Source organism: Neophocaena asiaeorientalis, unplaced genomic scaffold (genome assembly GCF_003031525.2).
Source record: "Neophocaena asiaeorientalis asiaeorientalis breed wild unplaced genomic scaffold, Neophocaena_asiaeorientalis_V1.1 scaffold14, whole genome shotgun sequence".
NCBI classification, from domain to species: Eukaryota; Metazoa; Chordata; class Mammalia; order Artiodactyla; family Phocoenidae; genus Neophocaena; species Neophocaena asiaeorientalis.
Window position 1 is genome coordinate 2,555,021 of NW_020175192.1, and position 21,464 is coordinate 2,576,484.

Sequence of the window (21,464 nt, forward strand, 5' to 3'; positions counted from 1 at the left end):
GAAGAAAGCGTTGCCGGTGAAAATCAAGATGCCCTCACGATGTAAAAGGCATCTCTGAGGTACTGAGTGAGCAAAGGGTAAGAAGAGCTGCCGAGTTTGCAATCTGGCTTTGGCCAGGATCAGGCTTTCTTACCGCACAGACCACAGAGCCTCTGTTTAGTGTCAGGACTGTGGTTTGGGTTTGAGCCACGTGAGGGAGGCCCCTAGCTGGGCCCAGTAACACAGAGACCCTGCCCACTGACCCCCTCAGCTTCCGGAGGAAACTGGAAGGGGGGGGGCGGGAGCTGGGATGAAAAGTCATCTTTCCCCAGGTCTGACCCTCCCATTGCCCCTGGCGTAGAGAAAACCAGAGTAGCCTTCAGACAGAAAGACAAGTGGACTCTTAGACAGGACTCAGGAGACAGTGCAGTTCACCTTGTTTGATTGCCCTTCACTTAGTGTGGGCAGATAAAGTGTTTTTTGCAATAAAGTGTTTTTTGCAGATAAAGTGTTTTTTACAATTTGAAGTTTTGTGGCAACCCCGTGTTGTCAGGTGGATAGCATTTTTCTAGCAGTAAAGTATTTTTTAATTAAGGTAAGTGTATTTTTTAGACATAATCCTATTGCACACATAATGGAGTGTAATAGCGGGTAAATAACTTTTATATGCACGGGGAAACCAAAAAAATTCATGTGACTCGCTTTACTCTGTTACCCAATTTATTGCAGTGGTCTGGAACTGAGCCCACAATGTCTCCGAGGTCTGCCCGTAAGAGCAACCACAATGTACAGTTTGTGCCAAACGTGGTGTGAAACATCTTATACACGCTGTCTGCTTGATCCTAACCATAGCCCTATGAGGTCAATGCCATTATTCCCATTTTACAGATGGGAAGGCTGAGCCTTTGGGCAATTAAGTAGGAATAACAACTAACTTGAAAGGTTGTTATAAGGATTAAATAATATAGAACATATTGGTTCCCATAACTCAGAGATTTGAACCTCAGCTCTTCCTCTTACTAGCTGTGTGGCCTTGAGAAAGTCACTTAACCTCTCTGGGCCTCACCTGCCTTCTTTATAAAATGAAGAGTTGGGTTAGGTAACCTTAGCGTTCCCTGTTCTTTGTTTTTGCTTTGGGTTCCAGGATGACCAGACCCCACTTCACTGTGCAGCTCGCATTGGCCACACAAACATGGTGAAGCTCCTGCTAGAAAATGACGCCAACCCCAACCTGGCCACCACTGCCGGGCACACCCCCCTGCACATCGCGGCCCGAGAGGGCCACGTGGAAACGGCCCTGGCCCTTCTGGAAAAGGAGGCGTCCCAGGCGTGCATGACCAAGGTACAGCATTCCTCCTCCCGTTCTCCAGAGCGGCAGGCTGGTCCCAGCTGATCCTGGGGCAGGGGAGGGCGTTCCCATCTGGTCCTCTGTATTGCCTTGACTGTGCTGAGGGCTGCTGGGAGGAATGGACCCACAGGACTGGCCGCCACCTGTGAGCTGGATGTGTCCCGTCCTTCCCCAGGAAGGTGAACTGTAGTTTCTCTTCCAGCCACCAGCCTTCGTCTGTTTATCATGGAATGGCTCAGAATCTGCTCTGGCCAGACCAGACAGGCTCTGGGATGTGAGAAGCCTGGTGGCCCAGGCCCTGCCCGCAACTAGCTGGCTGTCAAATAACAGCACCAGTGGTTTTGACTCCGTCACGAGAGGGGCAGGTGGCAGCCCCCTGGGCTCTGGGAGTCTCAGCAGGATCACACCTTCTGCGCCCTTTATTCTACTGGCATCTCCACACCAGTCGGGGTGGGACACCTCCTTTGCCATGGGCCCTTTCTCCAGGGAGGATGGCAGGCTTCCCCACGGTTCTGACGGCCTGTGTTTCTCCTCAGAAAGGATTTACCCCTCTCCACGTGGCTGCTAAGTACGGGAAGGTGCGCGTGGCACAGCTGCTGCTGGAGCATGACGCGCACCCAGATGCCGCCGGGAAGGTGAGCTTGACCTTCCCTCCTGCCAGGGTGGACCCGGGGCAGAGGGGCAGCTGCACCTGGGTGGTCATCTCTGCCTGAGCCGACTGTGTCCCCCTTGCGAATGGGCAGCCGTCCAGAAAGAATGGCCTCTGGGGAGACAGATCTTTCTGACAGAGGCCTTGCCCTTCTACAAAGACCCGGTGGCCCCTCTGAGCGAGGCTGCTGCACTGCCCCATCAGCCCCTAGAACCCCCAGGAATGGAGGTGACCCCCAGGACTGAGGCGGTGACCCCAGGACTGAGGCGGTGACCCCAGGACTGAGGACGTGGCCCCAGGACTGAGGAAGTGACCCCAGGACTGAGGAGGTGGCCCCAGGACTGAGGCGGTGACCCCCAGGACTGAGGAGGTGGTCCCAGGACTGAGGAGGTGGCCCCAGGACAGGGGAGGGGACCCCCAGGACTGAGGAGGTGCCCCCAGGACAGAGGAGGTGACCCCAGGACTGAGGAGGTGACCCCAGGAATGAGGAGGTGACCCCCAGGACTGAGGGAGTGACCCCAGGAATGAAGCAGTGACCCCAGGACTGAGGAGGTGGCCCCAGGACTGAGGAGGTGACCCCAGGACTGAGGAGGTGACCCAAGGACTGAGGAGGTGGCCCCAGGACTGAGGAGATGACCCCAGGAATGAGGCGGGGACCCCAGGACTGAGGCGGTGACCCCCCAGGACTGAGGAGGGGGCCCCCCAGGACTGAGGAGGGGGCCCCCCAGGACTGAGGAGGGGGCCCCCCAGGACTGAGGAGGGGGCCCCCCAGGACTGAGGAGGGGGCCCCCCAGGACTGAGGAGGGGGCCCCCCAGGACTGAGGAGGGGGCCCCCCAGGACTGAGGAGGGGGCCCCCCAGGACTGAGGAGGGGGCCCCCCAGGACTGAGGAGGGGGCCCCCCAGGACTGAGGAGGGGGCCCCCCAGGACTGAGGAGGGGGCCCCCCAGGACTGAGGAGGGGGCCCCCCAGGACTGAGGAGGTGACCCCCAGGACTGAGGAGGTGACCCCAGGACTGAGGAGGTGTCCCCAGGAATGAGGCAGTGACCCCAGGACTGAGGAGGTGGCCTCAGGACTGAGGAGGTGACCCCAGGACTGAGGAGGTGACCCCCAGGACTGAGGAGGTGACCCCCCAGGAATGAGGAGGTGACCCCAGGACTGAGGAGGTGACCCCAGGAATGAGGCGGTGACCCCAGGCCTGAGGAGGTGACCCCCCAGGAATGAGAAGGTGACCCCCCAGGACTGAGGAGGTGGCCCCAGGACTGAGGAGATGACCCCAGGAATGAGGCGGTGACCCCAGGCCTGAGGAGGTGACCCCCCAGGAATGAGGAGGTGACCCCCCAGGACTGAGGAGGTGGCCCCAGGACTGAGGAGGTGACCCCAGGACTGAGGCGGTGACCCCCCAGGACTGAGGCAGTGACCCCAGGAATGGGACTGAGGAGGTGACCCCCCCAGGAATGAGGCAGTGACGCCAGGACTGAGGAGGTGACCCCAGGAATGCGGAGGTGGCCCAGGTCCAGCTGGTGTGTTCTTTAGTGACTTCAGCTCCAGACTGGCTCTGAAATGGTGTCAAGCAGATTTCCTGTGTAACAGAAGTGATACGGATCCCCATGTGGCGCTGCCTGGAGCCACAGGCATGGCCAGTGGGATGTCCCCTGAGTGAAGGCTGTCCCCTGTCCATCTCCCTGCAGAATGGCCTGACGCCCCTGCATGTGGCCGTGCACCACAACCACCTGGACATTGTCAAGCTGCTGCTGCCCCGGGGCAGCTCCCCGCACAGCCTGGCCTGGGTAAGCCTCCTGGCCCCCACCCCGTCCCTACCCCGGGACAGCAGCCGGCCGCCACCCCTCAGGTGCAGCCCGATTACCTGCAGTGCGATGGCTGCTGACTGGGAACCGGAGCGGACCGGGAAGTGGGGAACACTTCTCAGCCACAGGTCACCTCGCAGATGTGGAGCTCGTTTTACACAACTAATGTGTACCCCAAACTGGTGTCAGAGGTCAGCATGTACAGTGTGCTCGTGGATTCCGGGACCAGGGCCACACCTGGAGAATATTCAGGGCTGGGGGTGAACTCACCAGAACCTTGGAGCGAGGAACCAGTCTTGAATGCGGAGTCTCCCCCCAAATCTGTTTCTCTCTGGAGTTCCGGCTCTGAGATGGTGCCGTTTCTGTACACACGTTACACATCGAGGTGTGGCCGGCGTGCACCCTCACACCAGCCCCTGAGATGCTCAGAGCCATGGGTGGTGCATCGCCCCTGAGGGACCCGGAGTGTAGAGAGTGGATGGGGCTTATGTAAGAGTGGACTGAGAAGGCGCTGTACGAGGTACAGGGATAAAGCTGGGCGCGAGGATCATTTTGGGGGGACAGGCCATCTCCTGTGGGTGAGAAGGTGTGCAGGGTCTGTGAGGGGAGGGGGGCCGAGGGGGCTGGTGGCCACGCAGATGAGGGGCGAGGAGAGGGGGCAGGGCTCGGGTGCAAAGGACATCGCGGTCCCTGAGCGTACCACAGTGCTCAGCCCTGTGGCAGGAGGGAGCCATGGGTGGGTCAGAGTGTGATTCCAGCCGACACCTGCTGACGTCCATGGGGGCGCAGGGAAAGTCAGGGCGGGGCTTCAGTTCCCCTCTCAGAATGGATGCTCATCTGAATTTTACAGCCTCACTTTCCTGCAGACGCAGCATCTCCCAGACACCCCTTCTCCTTGGGCTCTGGTCCCGCGCTGTTGTAGCAGAGCCCACATCACTGTGTAGACAGCGTGCAGCCCTGCTGGGACATGACTTACTCCTGCTTCTAAAAATAAAACGCTGGACTCACACCGCTCCTTATATAAAAGAAATCAGAACCAGGCTCATGGTATTTAAAGGGAGCTTTATCCAAGCACAAACCCTGCACAGATGGGTTTTGTTTCCGTGGCAAAAAATAGTTTCCAAAGCAGTCTGGCAATTTTGTAGAATCTCACATGCAAGTCTCTCTGCACCCAAACCAAACCCACCCCTTTCTAATTTTGATGCTAATGTTGTTTTAATGTTTAGGCAGATCTCTCTCTAGTGTGCACATTCCTTTGGACGAGCTCATTTCCTTGGGAAAGAGGAGCCTTTTACTGGCTCACACTGTTCCTGAATCTTCCCCCCACCACCACCCTGACTCTCCTGCCTCCCTGCCCCTCGTCCTTGTCACCTACAGAAGGTCATTCATTCCCTGTAGTCCCAGCTTGGAGAAAGCTCACAGGGGTTGGTCCCTGATCTGAGACTGACGGTCGTTCTTGTGTGTTGGTTTTAACTGCGGGTCACCTGGCAGCCTGACCTGGACGGGATGCCGTTCTTCCAGTGCGGACATCCTCCATTGCCCAAGGGGCCTGGACTCCTGATAATGCTAACGTGAATAGGTACTCAAGTTCCTGTCCTTTGTTCAGTAAAAGATGCCCTAATAGTCCTTGCTTCCGTGCGGGGAATGGAAGGCAAGCTGCAGTCGGCACCCTAGGTGAGCAGCAGCCTCACCCCATTTCATCCTGACTTGGGAGCTTGTTACGAATGCAGAATCTGGGGCCCCCCAGTCAGAATCTGCACTTTGCCAAGATCCCAAGTGATTTCATACACATTCAAGTTTGAGAAGCACAGCTCCAGCTAAAAGACCTGGGCTCTGGAGTCGGAAGATTCTCTGATACTCAGAGAGAAGGATCTCCATTTGGGGATGACTCCAAATCTCAGGCCTGATCCACTGAACCACACCTCTTTTCTTTGCTCCCTTTTGATACAGTACAAAACTCATTTTGCTTAATTAATTTTATTACAGTCAAAATGCCAATCTTGTCAGGGGAACACAACCTACAAAGAATTTAATGTTTTCTCATAACATAATCAAATTTAAAAGGAGGAACAGTAGGATGAATCATCTTACATAATTACTCAGAGAGAATGATTTTTATTATTCAATTCATTCTTTGGGTAGATGACAACTTTCCTTTCCCCAAAATCTACTTTGCAGACAGACGGATCTCACCCTGTCCCCCAGTGCTTTAAACTGGGATTTTACTGTATTGGTCGGCCCCTTTTTTTCTGTTTCTTTTCCCTGATCAGTGGATCCTGGCAGAATCAGAAATGTTGGTTTCCACAATAAGGCAGTGGCTGGCAAAGGAGATTCAGTTCTGTGGGATGGCCAGAAGGATGCTGGCCGTGGCAGGAGACCATATGCCTTATGCCATCTGCTCTGGGACTGGGTGGGCATATGCTTGGAAACTCCTGGGTCCGGCACAGGGGTCCTCAGGCCTTGCATCCCCCTTAGCTCTGAATGCTTTGTGGCCGACAACATCAGCCTTACCTATATGCTTGTTGGAAATGCAGAGTCCAGGGCCTCCCTATACCGTCTGAGTCAGAATCTGCATTTTACGGAGATTCCAAGTGGAATCTTGCTCCAGTTGAAAGAACCTGGAATCTGGAGTCACAAGACCAGACTTGGGTTCTCTGTTGTTTCACTTACTATGTGACACTAGAAAAGGCGTTTAACCTCTCCGAGAACTGGCTTCTTTATCCAGAAAGCAGGGTAGTAATAAAAATGCCTGTCTTACTTGCTGTACGTGGGTTGCAGTGAAGCTCAAAAAGGGTAATGTAGGTGGAAGTGGTTTCCAACAGTGATAATCAAAGTAGGCTGCCTGCAGTGGGGTATGGAGTTTGCTCCCATGCACTGCTTCCTTCATTGAGAAAGTCTTCCTCCCAAGACAAAGGGGAAAGGAAAGCCAGCTGCATAGAGAGTGCACAGTGACGTAGCTGATTTACTGTGGGACCAATCTCCTCATCTCATAACGGACTTAACAGATTTGTGAACCAGGGCACTGCAAAACCATACAAAGGTTTTATTAATTTTATATCTCAATTTTGGAAAGCACCTTCACATATATTATCATATTTGATCCATTCAACAACTTTAAGAACAAGGTAGATGTTACTGTCCTCTTACAATGGCTTAAAAAATACGAAAGGAAGTCTAGTTGACCATCTTGCCCCTAGTCACATGGCCGGTTAAAGTGGACCAAGGACTGACTCCACAGCCCCAGGTCCCTTGCTGGGGACATGTACTCTTAACGCCACCTGCCTGAAGCCACCAGGCCCAGGGGGAGCTCTTGGCCCAACATCACGAGGAGAGAAGGGCTCTGTTCCTTTTCCTCTATGAACTGGCTTTGGGGGGCATGTTTCTTACTGTAGGAAAGAGGGCATGGAAGCCTTTCATTTACTTGTGTGCCTAGCTGGCTGGGTGTTCTATAGGCCTGCTGCCTGGCTGAATCCTAGCATCTGTTGGGGACAGAGCACCTTGTGCACAGAAGATAGATGGAGAGAACGGGTAGGGCATTTGCTGGCTCTGGGAGCCTCTCCAAACCAAATGGACTCGGTTGGTTGGTTTGTTTACTGAAACGGCCCTCCCAGGTGACACCAGCCCTGAACCAGGCCTCCTGGCCCCTCCTCAGAGGATCTAAAACATAAGGCATGTGCTAAGCTTGTCAACTCAGCACTCCTGTAACCAGGCTCCGGTGGCCCCTTCTGTTTCAGAACGGCTACACCCCTCTGCACATCGCTGCCAAGCAGAACCAGATGGAGGTGGCCCACAACCTGCTGCAGTACGGGGGCTCGGCGAACGCAGAGTCCGTGCAAGGCGTGACACCCCTCCACCTGGCGGCCCAGGAGGGTCACGCAGACATGGTGGCTCTCCTGCTCTCCAAACAGGCCAACGGCAACCTGGGCAACAAGGTAAACACGTGTCTGCAGATATCCCTACAGACTCAATCACATTGGGGGGTCAGCTGACGACACACTGCATCTCAGGATCAAGCACCTGCTGTGTGCCCCGGTTCTGAATCAGGTGATGCGCACGCACACGCGCACGTGCGTGTGTGTGTGTTCTTCGTTGCAGTGTGTGGGCTTCTCTCTAGTTGTGGCGCATGGGCTCAGTAGTTGCGGCTCGCGGGCTTTAGTTGCCCCGTGACATGTGGGATCTTAGATCCCCAACCAGGGCTCAAACCCGCGTCCCCTGCACTGGAAGGTGGATTCCTAACCACTGGACCACCAGGGAAGTCCCCCTGTGTAGGTTTTATCTCAGTTTTGTAAATGAATAAACAAGTTCAGAAAGGTTGCTTATTCCAAGATTGCAGGACCCCCAGCCTACCTGATGCCAAAGCTTTGGCTGGTCCTTTCTAGAGAGGTTGACTCAAGAATCTACAAAAAGATCGCTACTGAAATCCATTGCTTGCTTTCCCAAGTATAGGCCAGTGTCTACATTCAGGGATGTACTAAGTAAGCTGGGACTAAATATTCTTTTTCTGTGAGGAAGATACTGTTTTCAGTGCCAACCTGTCCCTTCAATGGAGTCTCAGTCCAGGGACTGTTGACGTGTGAGCAGGAAACCCTCTATGTGGTGTACCTGGCATGTGGGAGGATGGGCGTGGGAGCCGTTTCCCAGGGGACACCCTCATGGTTTTCGTCAGCTTCTCAAAAGAACGCATGACCCAAGAAAGACTAAGAGTCACTTCTTTTGTTAAACACCAATTTTATTGAAATATAATTCACGTACCATAAAATTCGCTCTTTTGAACTGTACTATTCGGTGGTTTTTTTGGTATATTTGCAGAATTGGACAAACGCCACCACTGTCTAACTGTAGAACTTTTCCATCACCCCCAAAGGAAGTCTCAGACCCATTAGCAGCCACAGCCCATTTCCCTCAAACCCCCATCCCCTGGCAACTAATCTACTCTCTGTCACTATGAATTTGCCTGTTCTGGACCTTTCGTACAAATGGAATCATACGATATGAAGAGTCACTTCTTTAGACGACAAATGAACATAATACAGTTTCAGAAAGGCAAGCATTTTGAGGGTAACCTAAGATTTCTTAAAAGCGTGTGGATCCATTGGCTCTATCTGGACAGCTTTGGACAGGTGACCCCCAGGAGGGAACTGTTAGGGCAGGACCATTATGTTGGACAGGACTCTTGGTTTCTTGCTGGTGCCATTTAAATGAGCCAGGAGGAGAATGGGGGTGCCCTGCCCTGAGACATCCCCACTCATCCACATCCACACTCACCAGTCAGGTTACTGTGTTATCCCAAGGATCAGGCAAGGCACCCGGACGCTTGTGACCGACCCAGGACCTGTACTTATGTGGGCAGCCCCACCTGCCTGCGCAGGCTTCAGCTAGGCAGGCGCACCACTGGGCCTCCCATCAGCCTGGGGGGAAGCGCAGACGGCAGGGGAGGGCGAGTGGAGTCTCTGGAGAGGGGGCAGGCCCTGCCCACTGGCTCCGATGACAGAGGAGCTGCAGCTCTGTTTGCCCCACGGTTAGTAAGGTGTATTGAGCGGGCTCCGGGGGAGGGAAGCCTTTCCTGGCATTTTTGCGTGAATGCGCACGTGTCAGTCAAGATCGCTGGAGCATCACCATCCTCGTGAGAAAGCTGTGATGAAAACTCCAAGAATCTGGGGGTTTCGGTCCCAGCAGGATCCTCCACCCTGTTTACTGGCTGGGACGTGCTGATCACAGGCTGCGTTTAAATGTCACGTCGTGGTTTACAATGCATTTTCGTCTGTTTTCTCAAGTGAGCCCTCCTTTGCCCTTGAGATTCGTCAGTTATAATCCCGATTTTCTCGATAAGCAAACCAAGGCTTTGAAGCTCACCTCGAGTCATGGAAATAGGAAATGTTACCACTGGAAAGGATCATAAAGTTCATCTAGTTCAGAGATCAGCAAACTACGGCCTGGGGTCCAAATCTGGCCCACCACTTGTTTGTACAAATAAAGTTTTATTGGAACCCAGTCATACCCATTCATTTACGTGTTGGCATAGCTGCTTTCTCACTATAACTGACGGAGCTGGGTAGTTGCAAGAGAGATACAAGCCTAAAATATTGACCATCTGGCCCTTAACAGAAACTGTCGCTAACCTCTGATTCAGTCTAACCACCTCATATTTTAGTTAAGGATGGGGGGGCGGGGCTAGAAGAGCTTGTCTAAGGTCAAACAACTGGTTGGAGCGTGCAAAGCCAAGTTCGACTCGCAAACCTCAGTGCTCTTTCAGTGTCGCCTGGAATTCTTTCCTGGCTCCAAGCTGATGAACTGCTTTTCCTTTCCAGAGTGGACTCACTCCCCTTCATCTGGTCGCACAAGAAGGTCACGTTCAAGTGGCAGACGTGCTGATCAAACATGGTGTCACGGTGGATGCCACCACCCGGGTAAGGCCAGCAGCCGGCACTCTGTCCACGGGGACTCCCCTCTTCCCCCTGCACCCACAGGCCTCCCCACTCCGGCCTCCATCACTGGTCCATCTGAGGATACTTGATACCCCGAGGACCCAGTGGCCCATTCCTGTCTGCCACTTCCTAGGGGCGGCAGTGGAGTTTGGGACCCCATGCCAATGGGCTCACTTTCCAGTGGGGAGTCTAAAAAGTTGGCTAGACCTTTGATCCTCTGTAGTGAAAAGAAGTTTAATCATGATTCCAAGCCCTGTCTTACATGAGCAAGGTATCAAAATGTCAGGATGCGCTGGAAAATTCCGCCCCTTCTACTCCGGCATTTGGCTAAAAGCAGGTCAGCATTCTTTGAGCCTCTGTGTGTCCAGGGAGCTCCGGGGGTGGGGGTTGGGTGGAGGATGACCCAGTGCCCAGCGCACAGTGCAGTGAGCCTCAAGGCATCTGCAGATGACATAAGAGGCAGGAAGGGACAGCCGGTGTGATATGTGGTGCAAGGGGGCTTCTCGGGAACCCATGGAGAACAGAGGGAGGAGAGGGTGTTTCCATTTGGTGGAAGGAAGAGGCTTCCTGGAAGAAGTGGCATTTTGTTCCTTTTCACCAAAAGGCAACTGTATTCAAAGGAAGGGACAGAGTGACGCCCCTGTAGCTCCAGCCCCTTCCAGTGTTCCTCAAGCACATCGGGCAGCATTGTGATGTTGAAGCCTCCCTGAGAAAAATCCAGAGACATATTTTATCCCCAGCTGCCTATAGCTTCAAAAGGAACCTGCTTTAAACTCAAGAATGTTCTGGATCTTTGAGGCTTCTTTTGTGGGCCTGGTTTAGTCTTTTGGGGTCCTGTCCTGAGAGATCTTATGTTGTGGGTTAGAACTTGGGGGTCCCAAAGCCATCCCATCACTCCAGGTCCAGCCTGCAGGGTCTGGGTCCAGATCATCTCTGGGACCGGGCTCCCCAGGGACACTTAGGAGCCCAGAGAGCCTTGGCTTGTTGGCGTTTGGAGGGAGCATTAAAATAGTCAGCAGAATGGCTTTCTTGACAATTACCTCCTCTGCAGACAAAAGTCAAATGAATAAATGCCCAAAGCCACCGATATCTAGCCATGGCCAGTCCCTATAAGTTCCATTATGGTACAACTCTGTAACCTAGACAGCCTTTTGGGGAGGTTTTCAGTGGGATTTCAGCTTTCTAGTGGAAATAGGTGTGCAAGGCAGGTCTTGTCTGGGTCGGCAGTGATCTCTGCACTGCTGTCTGTGCTCGTCTGAGTCTGCTACCCCCCCGGGGTCTGCTGGCGGCTCCCTCCTTCTGGGGGTGACCCCTTTTGGCTTCTGTAACACGGGCCTCTCCTGGCTTTCCTCCCTCCTCTTTGCTGCTCCCTCCCCGTCCTCTTTTCTGACCTCCCTGTAAGTACTGCCTCAGTCCATGGGCCCCACTTTTTCTCTCCACACTTATCCTGGGGGACCTCTCTCACCTCCAAGACTTTCAACTCCCCTCAGGTGCCTCCTTGCCTTGCCCTCTTCCCCGGGCTCAGTGTCGGGTTTCCAGTCACCTACTTAACCTCTCCACTTGGGTCTCTCCTAGTCATCTCACACTGCACTTGACTGACACCGAGCCCTGTCCCTCCCAGGCCCGTGGTGCCCCACTGCCGACCTTGCAAAAGGCCTCCTCGTCCATCCTCTCTTTCAGTCACCGCTGTCGTGAGACTTTCATTCCCGTCCAGCTCAGAATGGCTCGTGGTGTCCCCCGAAGCCTTGCTGGTCACCCTGTCTCCTCTCTTGCTTTCCAGATGGGTTACACTCCACTCCACGTGGCGAGCCATTATGGGAATATCAGGCTGGTGAAGTTCCTGCTACAGCACCAGGCGGACGTCAATGCCAAGACTAAGGTACTGGGATGCCTGAGAGCAGTGCCAAGTTCAGATGCAGCCAGGGTCACTCCGGGCGCACTTGGGGCCCTACCACAACTTTCAGCTTTGACGCTGGAGGAGGAAATGGGGAAAATGCCTTTCTACGGTGCACACAGAAGACGCACACGCTCTGTGGCAGGTGGGCAGTGCTTTCTCTCGTAGCTAGCTCATCCTGCCAAACGTCTGCCTGCTTTACAGCTCGGATACAGTCCCCTGCACCAGGCAGCTCAACAAGGCCATACAGACATCGTGACACTGCTTCTCAAAAATGGTGCTTCCCCAAACGAGGTCAGCTCGGTAAGTACCCGCCCGGTTCCTGATTTCAGAGACCTGCTCTCACGGGCAGCCCCATGCGATATCCCTTCACCAGGGAAGCTCGGGTCATCCTCCTGTGCGTCTGGGGCCTGGGGCTCCCCAGGGCGTGGGCTGTTGGGATTAGTTCCTCCTTCTGGAAGACAGAAGGTTATCCTGGTAGCACTGTTTCCCCTCCCCCCTTTTTATGTTTTTTTAAATATTGTCAAAACCCTTTCTGAAATCTGTGGGAGTGAACAAAGCCAAATGTCTCGAGTGGTGTGTGAGGTTTGGGGGCCTCGGGGTCTTCAGCCGTGTCCGTGGTCACAGTTCAGGGTGAACTTCCTGCCCTGGATAACGCGATTGTCAGCTTTACTAGGTTATCGCCGCGGCCCCTTCCAGCTCAGCAAGCATGCAGGCCTTTGATTGTAGGTGCGGTTGCTGAAACCGTGTAACTGTGGATGGGGCTGAATCGGAGCGGGGCACACCCTGGGACCAGAGAACTTAGAAGAAGAGAAAGCCTCAGTATCCGTTTAGTGTCACTTAGCTCTGCCTTTTAAAATCAGAGTAGAAATAGGCCCCTCCCCTGTTTCTGGTGACTCGTGATTTCTGATTGGCCTGAGAAGAGTTCACTGAAGTATGTGGATTACATTAACTATTTGAATGCTCAGTAACTGACACCCAAAGAACCGGCCTTGGGAGCCGTGGGCAGTACTGCCCGGTGCCCTCCTATTCCTACAACTGCATCTGGTGCCCCCCTGACCCTGACCTTCCCTCTGGCTCTCCTCTTGGCCACCCTTGACTTTGGTGGTAAGATCTCCCCTGCTCCCATTCAAGGCTCGCGCACCGTGGCCTCCTCTCGCCTTGCAGCGTCGCTGCGGGCGTCGGCGACACACATCTGGGCCCACGCGTGTGCAGGGGTCTTGCTCTGGGTATGAACGATTGGGGCGTGAGCTCGGTCTGACCTCGCTCTCTCTCTACTGTTCTCCCCAGAATGGAACCACACCTCTGGCCATAGCCAAGCGCTTGGGCTACATTTCTGTAACAGACGTGCTCAAGGTTGTCACCGATGAAACCAGTGTCGCGGTACGTCTGCTCCTCCCCTGCACCCCTACCCCGGACACACACAGCCTGGCCGCAGGGCGCCCCTTGGGGTACCCCGGGAAAGGGAGCCTAGGTGTCCTAGGATTCCCGCGGGAAGCTCAGAGCCAATAGAATTGGGGATGGGGCACGGGGGGCGGGCCTCCTCCTTCATCAGGCGGGTCTTTACTGCCACCTAGCGGCCGGAGGAGTAGGGGCCGCCACCAGACCGGAGCGGGCAGCCCTGGATGGGACTGGGGGCAGGTACCAGGCGCCGGGAAGCTGGGGTTCCGTTCATCCCTCTGCGGTTCCTGCCAGACCCCAGAGACCCTCTTAGCTTCCATTTTCCTCATTTGGGACAAACATCCTTTGCCGTCTCCTTCCTGTCTCCACACTCATAACCAGGTAACTGCTGAATGGGTGAAAGGGCCCACTGCTGTGTTTGGGTTGAAGTCTTTGCTTTTTCTCCTTTTAGTTGGTCAGCGACAAGCACCGGATGAGCTTCCCCGAGACGGTGGATGAGATCCTGGACGTCTCTGAAGATGAAGGTACAGGCTGGGATCAACACCGCGTCCGGGTCAAGTCAGGCTGAAAGGGGTGGTCGGGGCTCTGAACACTCCGGGTGGGGGGGACCCCCTGCTGCCGCCCCGGGGCACCTGACAGCATGCCCACCTCTGCCGACCTAGTCGGAGCTGGACAGAACCACGCTCTAAAGATGCTGTCCGTTATCCAAAAGACCCCTTTAATGTGATTTTCGAAGAAGGAAATCTACATCGCAGGGATTAAAATATAAAATCCCACAAAGTTTCACAAATACGTGTGTGTCTGCCTATATCATACAAGGACTGTGATTCAACTCAGTCAACTCTCAGAGCTGTAAGGAACTGTCATAAAATTCCACTTGGTGTGTTCCTTGTGCTTTGAACAAAGCTTGTTTCATTTAAAATCTGGAAGAATTGCTTTTCATAAGCTGCTCTTCTAACCACCCGCTGGGTCGACAGTCAGTCATTATGAAATGATGACTATAGTTTCAACTTCTGTGGCCACCGGTACTTATGGCATTTTTCCTGCCCCAGGCAAGCCTGTCTTCCCACTTAACTTGGAAGAGAAAGATCGTGATAAAAAAAAAGGGTGGGGCTGGGTCAGATTTCTCTCTGGCCCCTTGCATATCAGTAACCCAGGGGTCATGTAGTTTTGTCAACTAGGCGATGAAAGCTCTCCTGTATCCCCTTTGATGATATGCCTCTTAATTTAACTGACTTCAATCCTATCCATCCTTAAACTTGGCTCTTCTTTGCTTTCCAGGAACTGCTCATATAACTATAATGGGTATGAAACACTTTCTGTTCCCTGTGGTCCATTCTCACAAGTGCATTTCACTCTAAGCAATCCAAGATCTCACTAATCCATCCCTGGTTTTCATAACAATCAGAGCTTGACTAAAACAGGAAATTTCCATCCGTAAATCCCTGCCCTGGCGGGCGGCTCCAACCTGTCCATGTCTGTGTCTGTGCCCATGCCACTGTGTCTGTGATCATAACTGCATGAGCTGCTGTGATTCCATCCTGTCGGCTCCAGATCACAACGCCAGGACACACACTGCTGAGGGGCAGTAAAGGACCCTGCAAGGTCCAGGGCTCCAACTCCAGTTCAAGGAGGCGAGAGAAACAAAGAGGCAGTCTGGTTTGCAGACAGACTTTGAACCTCCTGGTGATGCGCTTAGGAAATAATGAGGGTTCAGTCGCCATGGTTATTAAAGTTCCTAGAGCCTCTCAAAATGGATGGGTTTGGTTCCACAGTCGTTTATTCTTCTGTCGCGTGTGGTGTGGAAAAGAACAGAAGCACCTCTTTCTTTGGTGTCACTGCACACGCCACAAGGGCTGTTTTGAAGTGGAACTTGTCAGGCAAAAAAAGTTCTTTTTTTTTGAGGGAACTGTTTTCTTCTCCAAAGCCTGGTGCAGACTAAGATATCAGGGGCTAGCTGCCCCACTCCAGGTACCAGGGCTGGAGGAACAGGGTCAGGGCTGGTTGAAGACGTTGCTATGGTCCTCCTGGAGCATCTGAGACCTTCCCCCACTCCTCGGGGGTGAGCGTTGAGAAGAGCAGCAGATTCCCTCTTTTCTTTTGAAAAAGAAAGAGGGAATCTCCGTCCTGTCACTCACTTAAACTTGTGCGGTTTCAGGGGAAGAACTTGTTGGCTTCAAGGCTGAGAAGCAGGATTCCAGGGATATAGATGAAGAGAAAGAGCTGCTGGATTTTGTGCCGAAGCTGGACCAAGTGTAAGTAATGCTCACGCCGGGGCAGGTCAAGGTCCACCCCGGGGACTGAGTAGGAAGATTCCAGAGCTGGAAGGTTCCAGGAAGGCCGAGCCCGGACGGAGTGCTGGTCCAGCACCTTAGGATGAGCTAGCCCTGCACCAGGGGTGCCAGGCAGGCGCAGAGGTCTCTCCTACCGCAAGCCACCCTCTCAGGGGTCCCTGCCCCCAACTGTTCCTTCTCTCCTCGCTCAGTCTCCATACCCCTCCCCCTCTCACACACTCAGCTTCTCACCAGAAAAAATCCACCAAGGGAGATTGCCATTAGAAACCATTGCCAAAAAAGGGGGTGTGTGTCATTGTGGGATTATATGAAATCATGTGTGGGAAACTTTTGAAAATTGCAAAGCACTACAGAATTTTTAAAAGCTTTCATTCAATTAAAAGAATTTAAATAATAAAAAAAAAGAAAGGAACTTTTGCCAAGCTGGCCTCAGAGGCCGGCCACGTCCCTCCATCGGCCTGTCCATTAGGGAAGACCCACGGAGGGTTTGTGTCTGCCTGTGTTTCTCATTCCTCCCTGAGATGCTGTGAGCTATTGCGATGTGGGTGCATCGCCACACCCGGGGACTTTGTGAATGAATCTAAAAGTGACAACTTTCTAGAAACACTGAGCCCTTGGTATGTTCTGAAAAGACAGACGTGTGCCAGCTTGGTCCCAGGGCTTATACAAAATAGGGCAATGGACCAAGGAGAAGGAAAACTATGATTAGTATTTACTGAACTTCGTTTAGAAAGAAACTTGAGACTCGGACCCTGACCATGGAGAACCTACAGATATATTGGTAGAATCAAAACACACACCCAGTGGACAGATCGTGACGCAGAATAAGATGTAATGGCCAGAGTGAGGGTTCCCTCACCAAGGGGTCGAAGGCTGCAGAACAGGGGTGGTGCATGCAGGAAGACTTCCTGGAGGAGGCAGGTCCTTCGCTCAGCCAGGACAGTCAGGCTCTGGGGACAGGCATGGGGGCAGAGGGAGGAGGCTGGTCAGTGTGTGAAGGCCAGGATGTACCACATGTGCCAGTGGGGTTCAAGTGGTGGCGAGCGGTCCGATCGGATAGGTGATCCTGGGGGTACAGAAGTGTTTCACTAAGGCCTTCCGTGGGAGAGGGGGGCCACTCATAAGGATCATCCCTTGATGTCCCAATGTTCTCGGCACACAGGGTGGAATCCCCAGCCATCCCTCGGATTCCTTGCGTCACACCTGAGACAGTGGTGATCAGATCTGAAGAGCCAGAGCAGGTAAGAAGCATCCTTTCTCTTACTTCGCCTCGGCAGGGAGCAGGTCCCCTGGACAGTGATTGTTTTGAGACGACCTGCAGGACAATAGGAACTCATAGCTGAAAGCTGGCAGCGTTTACCAAGCCCCGCAGGTCCCAGATTCCACGTGTTCTTGGTGGCACTTGTGATGTCAGTGCTCTTATCCTAGCTATTGATGATCTGGGTCTCCGAGAGCCCAAGGGCACATGGGACACCCTCACGCTGGTCTCAGTGGGGCTGAGAACTGACTCCAGAAGTTTTGGCTCTGAAGCCCATGTTCTCGGGGCCACAGCCCCTGAGCACACACCTTATGCACCTGTTGGGGCCAAGGGTCCCGGCGCCAGAGAGGGAGCCTGAGGCTGCATCTGCTCTTCTGTGAAGCTGCGGGCGACTCTGGAACTCTGAACTTTTTTTCTTTCACGTCCATAAAAAAAGGGGACAGTTTCTGCCTCACCTTCCTCAAGGGATTACCGGGAGCTTAAAATACCAATACAGATGGAAAGAGGACGTCAAGGAGAGCTGTTCCCGGCGTGGGCTGTTACTCATTACAATACCCTATTTTGTGGCTTCCCTGGATGCCACCTGAATTTGTCTCCAAGATCGGTGGGATGGTTTAAAACAATGTAATTCCTCTTGGTTTAATTTTAGGCCATTTGGCACTTATTCACCTGGGCAAAGGGGTTTTCTAGGGTAAAAAGAAAGCAGTGTGGTGTTTGAAGGTTGGGACTGGCCACCCTGAGGCCCGATCACCGAGCCGGGCTTGTCCGTTTTCCAGATGAGGCTGGTCTCTTCCCCTGCCGCTGAAGGCACGCGCGTCCCCTCGACCCGAAAGTGGCACCAGGCGGAGGCGGCTGTGACGCCGTCCAATCCGCCGTTCCACCCTCGGGCACATCATAGTGGTGTGACGTTGGTGTCACGCCCCGGGTGGCATTTGGGAGACCCGGTCAAACGTGGCCCTGGGGCTGCTGTGGCACGTTCCCCAGGGGCCGCTGAAGACGATAGTGAGAAGTTCCGAGCGGACCCGGGTCTTGCTGTTCCCTGGCCAACCGTGCCCTGAGTCCTTGCCTAAGTCATGAAGCCGAGGCATGAACCCGAGTCTCCTGGCGTCCCGCTGTGCCCCGTGTGGGGTGGGAGGATGTGGGAGGAGACGGTCCAGCTGGGGAGGGGCTCAGAATGCAGGGAGGGTGACTACCGCAGGGCCCAGCTGTGTGGCGGGAGCCCTTCCAGATCAGAGTCAAGGGGAAGGCTTCACACAGGAGGCGAGAGGCGAAAAATGAACAGGGGCGTCCAGCGAAGGAGAGGGACGTGGGTGTCTGGACCGACGGGGAAGCGAGAGCGAGGGCAGAGTTGAGAAGAAACCTGGAGGGGACCTGCTGGCTTCGTGAGTCCTCGCCACGTACGAGGCCTGGGGCGAGGCAGCCCCGTGGTCCCCAAGTCACAACGTCACTGCGAGGAAGGGGCTGTCCCATTTGCAGATGAGGAATAGGGAAGCCCCCGGGACGAGGGTCTGTTTCCCTCGTGCCCCTCGATGCCCCAGGACACGTGGCTTGCCCAGAGCCGAACAGCTCGTAGGCGACGGTGTGGGGGAAGCAACGCCAGCTCTAGTGTGAAACCGAGCTGCGTAGAGCGGAGGGTTCGCGTCAGGGGCGGAGCGGTGGGGACGAACTGGAGGACGTGGGCAGGTCAGGAGCGCACGTGGTGTAGGAGCTGAGACCGAGGCCGGATGGGACGGAGGACTCGCTCCATCGTCCAAAGCTCTGGCCCAGGGTCCCGAGCCAAGGAGAGGCCGTCCGTGTCGGTATGAGGAAGCCCGTGCTTCCTTTTAGACTCCGGGTGAGCTCTGTCCCAATGGGTTGGTAGGGAGTGGGGAGCGCCTCCTACCCTGGGCCCCTTGGTTCACGGCTGAGCCTCCCCGACCTTGGCCAAGACCATCAGCCGTGGCCCGGGGGTGATAGGACAGCTGGCCTTTCTCCCCTCTGCAGGCATCTAAGGAGTATGATGAAGACTCACTGATCCCCAGCAGCCCGGCCACAGAGACCTCAGACAACATCAGCCCGGTGGCCAGCCCTGTGCACACAGGGTGAGTGGCCTGGGAGGGGCTGGCAGCTCTGGCCCTGCTCGCCCACCCAGGAGAAGCCAACACGGACCCGCTGTGCCCTAGGTTCCTGGTGAGCTTCATGGTGGACGCCCGCGGGGGCTCCATGCGGGGCAGCAGGCACAACGGCCTGAGGGTGGTGGTCCCGCCCCGGACGTGCGCAGCACCCACTCGCATCACCTGCCGCCTGGTGAAGCCCCAGAAGCTGCCCACGCCGCCCCCGCTGGCCGAGGAGGAGGGCCTGGCCAGCAGGGTCATCGCCCTGGGCCCCACAGGAGTTCAATTCCTGAGGTGAGAGGTCACTCCCATGCCCCCGACCTGTCCCTGCTGCGCTGCGACCACCCAGCCCCAGCCCAGCCTGGGCAGAGGGGAGGCAGGCCTGCAGCCCGCACCCGTGCTCTCTGTGTCCTGACCGGTCAAAGCCAGGGGTCCATGTGTTCCTTCCACGGCCTGTTCTAGGTACACATAGGAGTCTGTTCCCCAGGGGGAACTTAATGCCCTCAGCGCCTGTATGACACTAGAGGGGGGATGAAGATGGCCCCTTTCGGGGCCCCCAGGGTTTGATTATTTAAGCTCTGAAACGGTCTTCCTAGAAGGCGGCCCTGCAGCATGGCCCCCAAGGACAGGACTGATGGTTTCAGAGCCTCCCTCCTCACCTTTCCCGCAGCAGAAGGGCTTCTCCTTGGAGCTCTGCATCCCTCAGGCGCCACGGGCTCTGTGTTGGAACAGGTCTTGCCCAGGAGGCCCTGCCCTCCCGTCTCCGTCCACAGCCTGTCCCCGCTGCCAAGCTTTCATCCACCGATTGTAAAGCAGCTGTAAAACGCTTTCATGTTGACTTCCCCTTCACATGTAGTCCTCAAAGCCATCCTCCCAAGGAAATGTCCTTTCACACACTGACACAGGAGGAAGCTGAGGCTCAGAGGGGCTGGGTCCCCCATCTAGGATGTCAGGCAGGCCCTCGGGGTCAGGTCCAGGGGCAGCTTTATTCTGCTGAGCCTCGGCTGTGTGGCCATGGCAGGAGAGCGCCCTGTGAACTCAGGTTGGGGCCTGGTGGGTAGCTAGAGGGTCCGGGGGTGGGGGTTCTCTGGAACCTGAGGCAGGTCTGTCCGTCTGTGAGGACCAGGCTGCAGACGGGACAGCCTCTTTCCAGGCAGGACCCGGCTACTCTTCCCTACTGAGCCCATGGCTGCCGCCCACATGGCATGCACACCTGCGTCCGGGCCCCTCTCCACTGTCCCCTGTCCCCCCAGCCCTGTCATCGTGGAGGTCCCCCACTTCGCCTCCCAAGGCCGTGGGGACCGCGAGCTCGTGGTGCTGCGGAGTGAAAACGGCTCCGTGTGGAAGGAACACAAGAACCGCTACGGAGAAAGCTACCTGGATCAGATCCTCAACGGGATGGACGAAGGTGCGCGAGCCCCAGGGATCCGGAGCACGGCCCTCCTCCTGGAGGACGGGGTTTGGGGTTGCACTTTGGGGTGGGCTCTCGGGGTCTCCCGGAGTGTGGGACCCCCTGAGAGGCTAGATGTGGCCCAGCTCCGGCGCCCGGGCCCCTGCAGCCTGGTGTCCTGTGCAGGACCCCCTGGGCCAGGACCTTTCTCCTTCCAGGTGGCCCAGCCTCCTGCCCCTGCCGGGGCCTGGGGAGGGCCGCCAGAGTGGGGATCAGGGGCCCTGGGAAGCCACCATGGTGACGGGTGCGCACGGGCCTGTGGCTGCAGAGCTGGGGAGCCTGGAGGAGCTGGAGAAGAAGAGGGTCTGCCGCATCGTTACCACCGACTTCCCCTTGTACTTCGTGATTATGTCAAGGCTCTACCAGGACTACGACACCATCGGCCCCGAGGGGGGCTCCCTGAAAAGCACGCTCGTCCCCCTGGTGCAGGCCACCTTCCCAGAAAATGCTGTCACCAAGAAAGTGAAGCTGGCCCTGCAGGTGACACAGCCTCTCCTTACCTGCTGGGGCCCCATCACCTGGACCGGGTTCAGGGATGGAAGGCGTCAGGGCGCTCAGAGATGACCCTCCTCCCCAGGACATCTCCACCCATTGGTCTAGGGCCTGAAAAGTCCCATTAGAGCCCTGACCTTGAAGCTCAGAAGAAAGTTGGGTGGGTGAGATAGGGCAGTCGCCCTGGTAACTTGCAGAAAACCCCAGATAACGTGTTAAACCACAGGCTTAGCGTGAGGGGAAGCCACTTGGCTTCCTGGAGAGGTGCCTGATGCAGAGCAAGGCCCCCGGGAGTGGGGAGCAGCAAGGAAATGGGGATGGGGGCTCAGAGAGGAGAGCCGGGCTGGCCGTCAGCAGGAGCGGGACCCCCCCCCC

The 21,464-nt window shown here is 55.4% G+C and overlaps 1 protein-coding gene across 1 annotated transcript in view; it reads left to right on the forward strand.

The window, feature by feature from the left end:
* ANK1 (ankyrin 1) overlaps positions 1-21,464 on the forward strand; it is a 129,465-nt gene that overhangs the window by 67,916 nt on the left and 40,085 nt on the right. Inside the window, exons 14-28 of the mRNA XM_024765035.1 lie at positions 1,124-1,321; positions 1,864-1,962; positions 3,666-3,764; positions 7,517-7,714; positions 10,091-10,189; positions 11,988-12,086; positions 12,306-12,404; positions 13,392-13,484; positions 13,954-14,026; positions 15,661-15,757; positions 16,959-17,037; positions 19,038-19,135; positions 19,217-19,441; positions 20,401-20,555; positions 20,866-21,077. Of these exons, the coding sequence (XP_024620803.1) occupies positions 1,124-1,321; positions 1,864-1,962; positions 3,666-3,764; positions 7,517-7,714; positions 10,091-10,189; positions 11,988-12,086; positions 12,306-12,404; positions 13,392-13,484; positions 13,954-14,026; positions 15,661-15,757; positions 16,959-17,037; positions 19,038-19,135; positions 19,217-19,441; positions 20,401-20,555; positions 20,866-21,077 (1,923 nt within the window). The remainder of the gene's footprint in view (positions 1-1,123; positions 1,322-1,863; positions 1,963-3,665; positions 3,765-7,516; positions 7,715-10,090; positions 10,190-11,987; positions 12,087-12,305; positions 12,405-13,391; positions 13,485-13,953; positions 14,027-15,660; positions 15,758-16,958; positions 17,038-19,037; positions 19,136-19,216; positions 19,442-20,400; positions 20,556-20,865; positions 21,078-21,464) is intronic.